Below are 12,017 nucleotides of genomic sequence, written 5' to 3'. Positions count from 1 at the left end.
GCTTTGTCTGAGTTCCTGCTGTGACAAGGGAAGGAGCTGGGAGCCCCCCAGTCCTGAGCTCTGTGTAGGAAGGTGTTGTGGGGACGGTGCTTGGGGGGGGGTGTGTGGCTGTGGGAGTATTGAACCAGGCCTCTGATCCTGTGCTGTGTTCTCTCTTTAAAGATGTAGCTATCTAGATATTTACTTATTTATAAGGCAGAGTGACAGGAAGAGAGAGGGAGATCTTCCCCAAATGCCGGCAACAGCTGGGGCTGAGCCAGGTCGAAGCTGGGAGCCAGGAACACCATTCGAGTCTCCCATTTGAGTGGCAGGGACTCCAGGTACCTGAACCATCACCTGCTGCCTCCCAGGGTGCACGTTAGCAGGATTGGGGGAGGAGCGGCCAGGACTGAACCAGGCACACTGGTGTGGGATGTTCCAGACAGCAGAACCATGAAACTGGAAGCCGGATGCAGTGGAACTCCTGAAGAGGTCCCGCAACCCCAAGTGGGGACTGTGCCAGATGCAGAGCCGAGCTCCGCGACCCAGAACCGAATCATGGCTAGAGGCTGGAGCTAGGCCAAGCTCTTGGGGGCTGGTGGAAGGCCTTAGAAGGCAGAGCTGAGCTGTTGGACTTCGTGGGAGCCACGGAACTGGAATTTGAGGAGGTGCCAGCTGTCTCAGGGCACATTCACAGCAGTAGCATCGACTGCCTTCCCTACACACACACACACACACACACACACACCCCGCCTCACCCCAGCTGCATGTGGGACCCCAGGCTCATGGAGGAGTGGTGATAGCCAGGACCCAGTGCACAGCCAAGAAGCAGCGTCCCAGGGCGCGGGTCTCAGGGCAGAGAGGGACCTGGACTCTTCTGGAGTTTGCTTTGGGACCCAGTTGTGGGGCGCATGCGGATACAGTTGAGGGGTAGGCACGGAGAGCATTTGAGGATCCACCTGGGGAGTGTCTGGGGGGCAGAAGCACCAAAATAGGGGAGCAGGGGATAGACCAGGGGTAGGAGCAGCCAGGACCCATGAAAGGGTGGAGCTCGCATGCCAACAGAGCCCTGGACAGCTGGAGCAGGCCAAGCGCAGACCAGGGCAGGGAGACAAGCTCAGTGGAGGCGGGGCAAGGTAAGGAGCCAGGGGGTGTGGTGAACCCTGGGGGCGGGGCCAATGAAAGGGGCGTGGTGAACCCTCCAGGACCTGGAGTAGGCGGAGGTGGAAGGACCCCCCGCGCGTGCCTGGCCTGTGTCTGGCCTGGAGCCTGGGCGGTGATGATGGCGTGCTTTGCGTCTGGGCAGAGGCGAGCCCCGTCTGCCTTGGTCTGCAGACTGTCCTGAAGCTGGTGACCCGGAGCGACCTGGGGAAAGAGCGCTGGTAAAGAGATAACGCATGGCGTGACCCTGCTGCTGCAGCACTTGGGCTCGCAGTGGATCCAGCGAGGGACCCCGGGATCAAAGGGATGCGGCTTCCCTGAGAGGACCAGCGGAGCCCCCGCGAGCTGGATATAGATCCCCTCATCACCAGGCAAGTGAGTCGGATGAGGGAGCGCCAAGGCCAGGCCCCTCTGTGCCGGGACACCCGGGCGTCCCTGAGGGCTCTAACGCTTCAGAACCCGCTTGCTCTTGCTTGGGGCCCTGCCCAGGGGAGCGACCCCTGAGCCTTGCTCAGGGGCTCCCACTCCTTACCCAGACCCAAACTCCTGATTCCCTGCCTCAAACTTTCAGTCCCAGCCTCCCGACTCCTGGGACCCTTCCCCCTGTCACCGATCCTGCCCTCTTTGGGGGCCCAGACACCCTAATCTGAGCTGCTGACCTCCTCCTCCCCCTCTCTCATGGCCCTCGAAGACCCTCTGGGGCCCCCTGGCCACTGCACGCGTACAACAGGGGTTCCCGTACTCAGCGCCCTTACCCCGGGGCACTGACTGCCACCCCCGGGGCCCAGCAGGGAGCCGGTGGGAGTGAAGATGCAGGAGCAGCGCCAGGATGCCCGGACCCGCCCGCTGCGTGCTCGCTCGCGCCCCCTGGGGGCATCTCTCGGCTCCCATTCCGCCCCTGCGGCGTTCCTGGCGGGGCTGGGTGCGCGGCTGACAGCGCTGCAGACCTCTGGTGCGTTCTCACCACCGACCACGGAGGCCGTGTCCGAGGCAGGCCTCTTGCAAAGAGACATGCTCCGAGCGGGACCATCAGTCAGGACTGCCGGCCCTACTGGCAGGAGGACAGGAGCCTGCACCTGCTGGCGGCAAAACCGGGAGGGGCGCGTGGACAATGCTCACTCTGGGCACACACCCCTCCTCCTTCCTGCAGGAGGGCGATTGCCCGTGCCGATATCTCAGCCTTGCCTCCTTGGCTCCGGGGGCGACGGCTCGCAGGTGCATAGCCAGCTGCTGTGGCACCTGCGGGCGCTAGGCCCCGCCTCGCCAGCTTCAACACCACGTCCCCGCGCTTTGCTGGTGCTGGTCCCATAATCAACCATGGCTGACTTCTGCCAAGCAGGCCAGGAGTGCCAGCCGAATCAGATCTGCTGCAGGCCGGCCTCTGAGGACCTCCTCTGGGAGGGGGGAGAAGCTGCTCTCTAGACCCGCCCCCTCCCGCGGAGCCCCAGCCAGCCCTGCCCCCTCGCAGGTGGCCCGGATGCCTGCCTTTACCCAGTGCCTATCCCCAGCCTTCCCCTCTCTCCTTACCCCGCTCTGCCTTCTGGCCTCAAGCACTTCCAAACGCCGGTGTCCATACCCTGGCTGGAGCCGCTGGACTCGGGGGAGCCCCTTGTGCTGTTATCCACCCTCCCCTTCCCTGCCCCTTAGCCAGCGGGGGCTTCTCCCTTCTAAGCCTTGGTGAGCAGAAGCTGGCAGAGGAGTGTGATGTCAGGCCCAGGCCTGGCGACTTCTGTGCCTCCCAGCTCAACACTGGCCTCCTCGCCACCCCCTCAGTCTCCCAGCCTCCCGATCCAAGTGCTCCCCTGGCTTTCTGTCCCTCCCATCCTCCTGCTCTCGGGACCCCTCAACAGTCTTCAGAGCCTTTTTTTTTTTTCCTCTCTACTCCCCTTGCCTGTGAGGTCCTCATCATTGGCCCAGGGTACAATATGGAGAAAGACCATGAAAGGGAATATATTTGTGATGCTCCCCCCGTGTGTGCCTCTGGTGATGCACTCTTTGGAGCCTGCCTCTCTCACTAGGGTTTCCTCCAGCTTGGCTCAGTGCTGCTGTAACTCAGGTTGCTGCCCCCTGCCCCTCCCCCCACCATCCCCTAACTCACCCGGGTGCTCTGGCTGGAGAATCTGGTACAGTTCAGGGTAGCTTCCCTTGCCTGGCACAAGGGCTGTCTCCTGGTTCCAACCAGGCTGCCTTCTATGCCACTGGAACTCCCACTGCCAGTATTTTTGGACACAGCTCCCTTCCTCTGGATCATTTATGCTTTTTGGACTTTGAAAGTCATCTATTTAAATGCAAGTAGTAACAGCTGCATTTGTGATGCTCTGGGTCCTATACTGGATCCGATCCACCAGAGGGAGGAAGCACAAAGAACCTGGTGATTTCCACTTCTAAGTAATCCACCCGAGCCGGGAGCCTCATGAGGACTAGAACCCAGGTAGCCCAAGGCCAGAGCGCATCCCAGAACCTCACTCTGTGTGTGATGGTGGTAGGAGGTGGGCAAAGGGGGCAGCTTTCTCAGCTGGCTGCTCTGTCTCCTGCCCCCCAGCTGGCCCACCATCCTGTTATTTGGACCATGGCTCTATGACAATAAAACGGACCTTCTGCCCACGCTCTGTGTCTGTCTCACCTCTTCTCGGTGGGGAGGGATGAGACATGCCCCCCCTTCCCCAGCAGCCTGTATCAGAGAGGATCTCTAAGCCCGGTGGCAATGGGGCTAATGACTTGCTGGGGGTGGGGGGTAGGGCGAGCGGCTGGCCGTTGTGCGCCCCCACCCCCACCCACAGCCCTGACAAACAGCGGCAGCTCGGAGCCCAGGAGGGCAGCAGCGCAGCAACTGAACCCGGGGCCTCGCTCCCCGCTCCCCGCCCCCCGACCTGCCACCCAAATTCTGAGTGTCTCCCAAGTTCACCCCCGCACCCCGGACCAGCCTCCCTGAGCCCCAGGATCCAGGCGTGCAGCTCTCAGCTCGGGGACCACGGTGCTTGCTGGTGGGCGACGCGCGGTTTGGAGGGGGGTAGCGGGGAGGAGGTAGAAGGAGCCTGGGCGCCGCCCCCCGGGAGCCGAGCTGGGAGCGGCGAAGGCTGCGATCCCGAAAAGTAACACGCGGGGGCGCCAGGACGTGTGCGGACGCAGGCGAGGCAGCGCAAGGTGGTTTTGGTCCGCGTGAGTGTGTCCACGGGCGTCTTTGTGTGTTTGCGTTTTTGTACATGTATGTGCGAGTCAGGGGGGTCGGAACAGCGTGTTTGGGGTACCCCGGAAACATCTACCCCAAGTGGCCTTCGGATGATGGTTGATTGTGTGCCTGGATGGGAGGTGGGCAAGTGATATGTACCCTGGTGGGTGCACGGTGCAGGCTCTGAGTCGCCGAAACCCCATGGTGGCAACTCGGAGGGGGGGGGTTGGCCCCTTTCTTCCACTCCTTGTAAAGGGAACGAGAGCCCTCAGTGCCGAGCTCCACTGCCCTGGACACATCTGGGGGTGGGTGCCTCTGCCGAGCTGCGTGTGCCGCCACTATGCTTGTGTTGGTGGGTGTGTCTCAGTCCCGGGGTAACTCTGAGTGGCAGGTGCATGTGGCAGGTTGATGGAGGGGTCACTCTTGTGGAAGTACAGTTTCCTTCTTCCTGTTAGTTTGTGGGTAGCACCTTCATGGGACGTGTGTGTTCTTGCTCCATCTCTCCAGGAGCTGTCTCTCTCTTTGTGTCTCTCTCCATCTTTGTCTCTCTCTCCCTCTCTTGGTGACTCATCTCTGCGGTGATGCCCTCCCCCGGCTGGCTAGGTGTCCCTTCCCCCACTCAGGAGTGGGTGGGGGCCTGAGGGAATGGGACCCTGGGACAGAAAATCAGGGTGGGCACCCCAACTTGTCATTGCAGACCCTCCAGTGGCCCCCAGCCTCTCCTCAGTCCCCTTCCCAGAATTCCCCCCTCCCTGGGAGTGGGCAGGGGGTAGCATAATCATGTGTGTTCAGTGGGGCAATTTTCAGGGGGCCTCAGCACCTGCTTTCAGTTCAAAGTGGAGACCCCCAACCCCCTCAGAAAGTTCCCCCTCCCTGCCTGTCCCCCCCCAAGGCTGACGCAATGAAAGGCTGCAGAGGTGAGTCACCGGTTGGGGAGGGGAGGGGAAGAGGGGGACCGTGAGCTGCGGAAGCCCTGAGCCCCTGCCTCTTCCTCTCCCAGACCTTCTCAGGGAAAAGACCCAGTGCTCCGCCCCCTCCCCTCATTTTCCAAATCTTCAGCTTGGATCACTACTCTTGGGGACCCCGTCTTCTCGTGCTACCCTCCTGGAGGGTATGAGATAATCAGAAACAAAGACAAAGAGAGATGGAGTCACACAAGCAATTCAGAGCTAATACCAGGCATCCCCCCGGTCTCCATTTCAGTTCTCCCTTTTGCAGCATTCTCTCCATTCCTCTCTCTTCCCTGCCACCTCCCTCCTGTCTGATTCCAGGCACCTGTCGCATGTCTAGCTTTGTCCAGAAGCCCCAAGAGGCAGCAGGGTATAAAGGGCAGGGCTCATACTGAGAAAGGTGTGTGCACTGACCCAGGTAGGGAACTGGATGGAGAGAGGCAGAAACAGCCCAGAGCCCACACAGACAAGAGAGATGGAGACCCAGGTGGTGGAATCACCAAGCCTATTGTCTGTGGTGCCCCAGGTTTCCACCTTGCTCCCCCCTCCATCCCGGGAGGACAGCGGTTGGGGTGTTAGGGGGCAATGCCCTGAAAGCTAGGGGCAAGGACCAGCTGGTGGGGGCTGCAGGATGAGTAGCTGAGATTCCGAGGCTCTATTGCAAAGAGACCCAGACATGGAGGTGGGAAGGGGGGAGGGGCACATATATGTACCAGTAGGCATGGAAGGACTCAGAGACACACACAGGCATACACGTGTACACACACACATTATGTGTCACCAACCCAGGCAGAAACCAGTAGGTGCCCACTCAGAGACCGGAAGCTGCACAGGCATTCGGAAGAGATCAGAGCCCCCACACGGGCACCTGGAAACAGGCAAACATTTAGCCACACAAACTGGGCGAGAAGACCACTTATTTAATTTGGAAATCCTACCATGCCCACCCACTCCTGATCTGATTAAATACACAGCTAGCCCTCCCATTTCCTCCCTCCCTCTGCCATGTGTCTCATTCATCTTTGTATACAAGCACACATGCACACGCATGTACACACACACACACAGGTACCTGTGCACACACAAGCCACGATTTCTCTAGAGTACCCGCCTCCCCTCATCTCTCTCTTGGTCTCTTGTCCCCATCAGCCGCTCAGTCAGCCCCCCCCCCGCCCCGCTCCCTCCCTCTCCCCCTTCCTTCTCCCTCGGATGACTTCCCCTCCCCCACTCCAGATGTCTGAGCCATCTCCCTCTGATTCATCCTCCTCCGAAAGGTAACGTGACCCCCTCCCCAACCCACTGCTCTCTGTAACCAGGCAGGGAAGATGGAGGGGAGGTGGGAAGAGGGATAGGGGTCCAAAGGGGCACGGGAGATCTTGGATAACTGTCGGGAGGGGTAAGGCACTGCCTTGGGGTCTCCTGCCCCTTCTCCTGCCTCGTTTCTTTGGAATCGCCACAGTCACCTTGGTTCTCAATGGTTTTTTCTCTCTCTCTCCTTTAGCCTACTCCTTCTACCTGTTCCAGGTTCCTTCTTCCTTCCTTCCCCTGCCCCCAATCCCCTTTCTCTTTCCTCTCCACTCCTCCCCACCTCTTTCCCTGCAGAGCTGATGGGCTTTCTTCTGGGAAAGTCAAGCCATTGATGGAAGCGAGAAGCCACTGCTGGCTCTGGAGGGAAAGCACGTGAGTGTGTGTGTCTCAGAGAGAGAGAGAGAGAGAGAGAGAGAGAGAGAGAGAGAAGGGGGCTGACAATGGGGGTCAGTTCTTGGATGAGCTGAGGAGGGGGCGAGGACCGGCAGGGAAGGAATCTCAGAGCCCCCGACAAACAGCCCTGATCCTGGCGTCCAGCGTCTCAGGGGCGGGTGTCCTGCATGTGCCCATGAGCACCCTGTGTCCGCAGTTCTTGTGTGTCTGGTGTGTGTCATTGTCACTCCCCCCTTTCCCTGCCCACGCCCCCGCACTGCTCTCTGCCTGCACCGCAGCCCCCTCCAGCCTCCCTCCCCTTCATTCCTGCAGTGGCTGCTCCTTGCCACACTCCCCTCTCTCCCACCCCCTCCCCATTTCCGTCCCCCCCACCCCCGCCCACGGCTGGCCTCCCTTCACCGGACTCGGCTGGCTGATGGATTTTCTTTGCGCAATCTGTGCGTCATCGCCCCCACCCCCGGAACCTCTAGCTGTCCAAGCCCCCAGCCCCAACCTCTCTGGCAGGAGACACGGTCGAAGGGGTCTGGTGGCAAAGAGGGGCTATTTCTGACGTTGCACACTCCCCACACCATCTCGTTCCAATCTTCCCTTTGAGCGATGGAGGGAGCTGGGGTTGAGTCACCTCCCCCCCCCCACCACCTGCACAACCCCCTCCCCACCTGGTCTGGTCTCGCCCTCCAAACGTCCTTTGAGGGGGGGAGCGGAGGGGAGGAAAGAAGCTGGAGGGGCAGGGGAAGATGTGGGAAGAAAAGGGGCACAGCCGGGACCCCGACACACGCGCCAGAGCCAGCGGACAGAAGGAGAGACACACCTTATTCTCCAGACACGCACCGGTCGTGAACAGACACGACACGACCCAGGGGTACAACACGTTCTCCATCTGTCCCCCTTCTCTTCCGACTCCGACCCTCTGCGATGGGATTGACCAAACTGCAAGGTCCACCCATCCGCCCCGGCCCAGGGCCCGCACCCCGCACCGCAGCTCCGCGGACAGCGCCCGCAGGCGCGCACAGTCGCGCCTCCTCTCCCAGGTTCACGCTGTCCTTGGGCGTGTTCCCCGTGGACGGCGCGAGCGCGGACTGCGCGCCCGGCCTCCTCCCCGGCATTCACATCCTTATCCCCCCGCCCCAGTCTCGATCTCCTACTGGTGCCCAGTCAGACGCTGAGGGTGCCCCTTTTCCGTTCGGCTCAACGACGCGGAGTCGCGCGTCTGCAAGTGGCTGTGCGACCACCCTCCCGCCTCCCCGCGCCTCTCCAGCCACCCTCCATTCATATCTCATTCATTCATTCATCCTTTTCTCCTCGTCCCTCCTTCATTCATTCATAGCCCCCCGCCCCGCCCGCCTCGGCATTTCATTCATTCATTCATTCATTCATTCGTTTCCCGGAGCTCCGGCTGGCGCACGCCCCTCCAAGCCGAGGGCCCCCAGAGCGCAGGCGCAGGCCGGGAGCGGCGCGCACCCTCCAATCGCCGGGCGTCCTCCAGGCTCCAGACGCCCGCCCGCTTCCCCATGAATGAACATTGACGTCAATGGGGCGGGGCGCGCCCACGTGACCCCGCGCGCTCCCCTTTATAAGGCGGCGGAGGCGCGGGCGCTGTCCAGCGTGCTGAAGCCCGAGCGAGCAAGCTGCCCGGAGCCGCGCCAACTCTTCGGAGCCCTGCCCTCGGGACGCCAGCCCTCGACCGTCGCTCGCACCCCAGCCAGCGCTCGGAGCCCAGGCGGACGCGGCCTGATCCTCCCCTGTCCCCACCCCGCCCCAACCCTCTTCACCTCCCGCGTCGTGACACCAGCTGGTAAATACTGCGCCGTCCTTTCCGCAAGCCTCAGCAGCCGTGGGCGTTGAGAGGAGTCTCCTCCGTACGGGGGTGTCGCGAGCCTAGCGGGGAGCCCCTTGGAAAGGGTCCCCAGTGCGAGGGGGAGTCGCAGGCTTTCTCTTGCTGCCGAAGTCGCCCACGCGCCATCCGGGGAGTCCTGTGGGGAGGGAGCAGAGAATCCCCCCCCCCAATCCTCGCTGCTTAGTACGTGGGCGCTGGCAGTGAGATCGCTCAGGAAAGGGGGTGAGCTAGGGTTGCGGGCGTCCTCTTCCCATTCGCACGACTCCAGAAACCGGCTCAGCAGCTTCCTCCTTTGCTCCTATACGTTCCTCTTCTGGGTAAGGTTAGGGGGAGATCAGGGAAACCCGGGATTTCCTGCTTAAAGGTGGGGGGAGGGAAGCGCAAATTAGCCGGGAACCCTTACATAAATCTCGTTCTCTGGTCCCTTCTGTTTTTCAGTTTCCGGCAGCCCCACGGTCATGACACCCATCAGGCTGCCGGCGTCCGCCCTCCTCTGCTTCTTTCTACTCATCAAGGGGTTAGGAGCAGCGCCTCCCGGGCGCCCTGAAGCGCAGCCGCCTCCCTTCAGCTCTGAGCATAAAGAGCCGGTAGCTGGGGACGCAGTGCCGGAGCCAAAGGATGGCAGCGTCCCGGAGGTCCGAGCCGCTCGCAATTCCGAGCCGCAGGACGAGGGAGAGCTTTTCCAGGGCGTGGATCCCCGGGCGCTGGCCGCGGTGCTGCTGCAGGCGCTCGACCGCCCCGCCTCGCCCCCGGCGCCAGGCGGTTCCCAGCAGGGGCCGGCGGACGAAGCGGCAGAAGCTCTGCTGACAGAGACCGTGCGCAGCCAGACCCACAGCCTCCCGGCGCCAGAGCCCCAGGCGCCCGCGACGCCGCCTCATCCTCAGACTCAGGAGAGCGGTCCGGAGGCGGGAGACCCCTCCGAGGAGTTGGAGGCGCTAGCGGCCCTGCTCCAGGAACTGCGAGATTTCAGCCCGAGTAGCGCCAAGCGCCAGCAAGAGACCGCGGCAGCAGAGACGGAAACCCGCACGCACACGCTGACCCGCGTCAATCTGGAGAGCCCCGGGCCTGAGCGCGTGTGGCGCGCCTCCTGGGGAGAGTTCCAGGCGCGCGTCCCGGAGCGCGCGCCCCTGCCACCCCCCGTCCCCTCGCAGTTCCAGGCGCGCGTGCCCGAGAGCGGGCCTCTTCCCGAAACCCACCAGTTCGGGGAAGGAGTGCCTCCCCCCCAAACACACCTAGGCGAGGCCCTGGCACCCCTAGCCAAGGCGTACCAAGGACTGGGCTCCCCTTTTCCCAAGGCGCACCGGCCGGAGGGCTCCCTTCTGAGCCGCTCCGAGGCGGGGGAGCGCCTCCTACAGCAAGGGCTGGCGCAGGTGGAGGCCGGGCGGCGGCAGGCGGAGGCCACGCGGCAGGCGGCGGCGCAGGAGGAGCGGCTGGCCGACCTGGCCTCTGACCTGCTGCTCCAGTATTTGCTGCAGGGCGGGGCCCGGCAGCGCGGCCTGGGGAGTCGGGGGCTGCAGGAGACGCAGGAGGAGCGAGAGAGCGAGAGGGAGGAGGCGGAGGCGGAGCAGGAGCGACGCGGCGGGGAGGAGAGGGTGGGGGAAGAAGACGAGGAGGCGGCGGAGGCGGAGGCGGAGGCGGAGGAGGCGGAGAGGGCGCGGCAGAACGCGCTCCTGTTCGCCGAGGAGGAGGAGGACGGGGAAGCCGGAGCGGAGGACAAGCGCTCCCAGGAGGAGACGCCGGGCCACCGGCGCAAGGAGGCCGAGGGGGCCGAGGAGGGCGGGGAGGAGGAGGACGACGACGAGGAGATGGACCCGCAGACGATCGACAGCCTCATCGAGCTGTCCACCAAACTGCACCTGCCGGCCGACGACGTGGTCAGCATCATCGAGGAGGTGGAGGAGAAGCGGAAGCGGAAGAAGAACGCCCCTCCCGAGCCCGTGCCGGGTCCCCGGGTCGCCGCCGCCGCCGCCGCCGCGCCCGCGCGCTCCCCGCAGCCCCCGCCCCCCGCCCCCGCCCCCGCTCGAGACGAGCTGCCGGACTGGAACGAGGTGCTCCCGCCCTGGGATCGGGAGGAGGACGAGGTGTTCCCCCCCGGGCCCTACCACCCCTTCCCCAACTACATCCGGCCGCGGACGCTGCAGCCGCCCCGCCGCCGCCACTACCACCATGCCCTGCCGCCCTCGCGGCACTCCGCGGGCCTGGAGGCCCAGGCGCGGCGCGCGCAAGGGGCGGCGGAGGCCGAGGAGCGCCGGCTGCAGGAGCAGGAAGAGCTGGAGAATTACATCGAGCACGTGCTGCTCCGGCGCCCGTGACCCGCCCCGCCCCGCCCCCCTCCGTGTCGCCCGCCCCCGGGGTTTGCATGCGCCCCGCCCCGCCCCGTCCCGCGCCGGGACCTGGCGGGCCTGGCCTCCGCCTGGGTCCCAGGCCCCACCTCCCCGAACTCGCTCGCGGGTGATCCGGGGCCAGCCCCGTTGGGCAGGTGATGTGTGCGGGTCCCTGCCCCCGCGCGGGACCCCGTTTCGGGATGCCCCCGTCCGAAATCGGAAAAAGCGGTTCCAGTTAATTGTGTGAGAAAAAAAGTGTCTTGTCTCCTGCCCATCGGGCCTCCCGGAGCCCACCTCCTCAACCCTCTCCTCTCCCCTCTCTGTTGTAAATACCCCTCACGGAGGAAATAGTTTTGCTAAGAAATAAAAGTGACTATTTTATTAGGACTTTGTTTTCCGTTATTCACCCGTCCCCTTGGGCCTGCGTGGTCCTTTCCAAGGGGCGGTGAGGGACGCGCCAGCCACAAGGCCCGGATTCTAAGGAGGGCTGTGTGAAGGTAGAACATGGCGCAGGAAACCCTACACTCCACTTGCAGGTTGGGGGTGGTGGTGAAGTCCCAGGCTCGGGTAGGGAGATGCCGAGTGGACCCAAGCTTCTGGAATAACCTAGCACCTTCTAGTTAAAAGCAGTGGGTGCTTAGGAGATGCTGCTGGGTGGCTCCCCCAGCCCCTGTTCCAGCTCCCTGAGTCACTGCCGGGAGGATTCCTTGGTCCCTAGGGATCTCACAGGACTGGAGGGAGCAGGCGACAGCAGTCACAGTGACACCTGGCTTTAGCCACCAGGCCCTTTTCTAAGCAGAAGGGAGTTCCCAATTCTCTCCCGAAATAAAATTAAACCCCAGGAATAAAATCTTAAGAGGCAGGAACCCATGTCCCCTGGGTGCCTGAGCAGCGTG

The 12,017-nt window shown here is 63.2% G+C and overlaps 2 protein-coding genes across 4 annotated transcripts; both read left to right on the top strand.

Annotated features, from left to right (window-relative positions):
* Positions 1-432: 432 nt before the first annotated feature.
* NAT16 (N-acetyltransferase 16 (putative)) lies at positions 433-3,721 on the top strand. The gene is given in 7 exon segments (XM_089321956.1): positions 433-540; positions 585-678; positions 1,286-1,361; positions 1,932-2,152; positions 2,155-2,229; positions 2,232-2,335; positions 2,338-3,721. Coding segments are annotated over 7 exon segments (792 nt in total). The 3' UTR covers positions 2,452-3,721.
* A 3,041-nt stretch (positions 3,722-6,762) lies between these two features.
* On the top strand, positions 6,763-11,502 carry VGF (VGF nerve growth factor inducible). 3 transcript variants are annotated; one of them, XM_070064470.2, is made up of 3 exons: positions 6,763-6,939; positions 8,539-8,755; positions 9,236-11,502. In XM_070064470.2, the coding sequence occupies exon 3, from the start codon at positions 9,256-9,258 to the stop codon at positions 11,107-11,109; it is 1,854 nt and encodes a 617-aa protein (XP_069920571.2). In that variant the 5' UTR covers positions 6,763-6,939; positions 8,539-8,755; positions 9,236-9,255; the 3' UTR covers positions 11,110-11,502. The 3 variants fall into 3 exon arrangements, with proteins under 3 accessions (XP_069920571.2, XP_051693966.3, XP_051693967.3); XM_051838006.3 differs by lacking the exon at positions 6,763-6,939 and having other exon boundaries at positions 8,515-8,755; XM_051838007.3 differs by lacking the exons at positions 6,763-6,939; positions 8,539-8,755 and adding an exon at positions 8,839-9,114.
* The last annotated feature ends 515 nt before the right edge of the window (positions 11,503-12,017 follow it).

The sequence above is a fragment of the Oryctolagus cuniculus genome, chromosome 19 (genome assembly GCF_051225735.1).
Source record: "Oryctolagus cuniculus isolate XC-2025 breed Fujian yellow rabbit chromosome 19, ASM5122573v1, whole genome shotgun sequence".
Taxonomy (NCBI): Eukaryota; Metazoa; Chordata; class Mammalia; order Lagomorpha; family Leporidae; genus Oryctolagus; species Oryctolagus cuniculus.
This window is presented reverse-complemented; position numbering and strand designations above follow the sequence as displayed.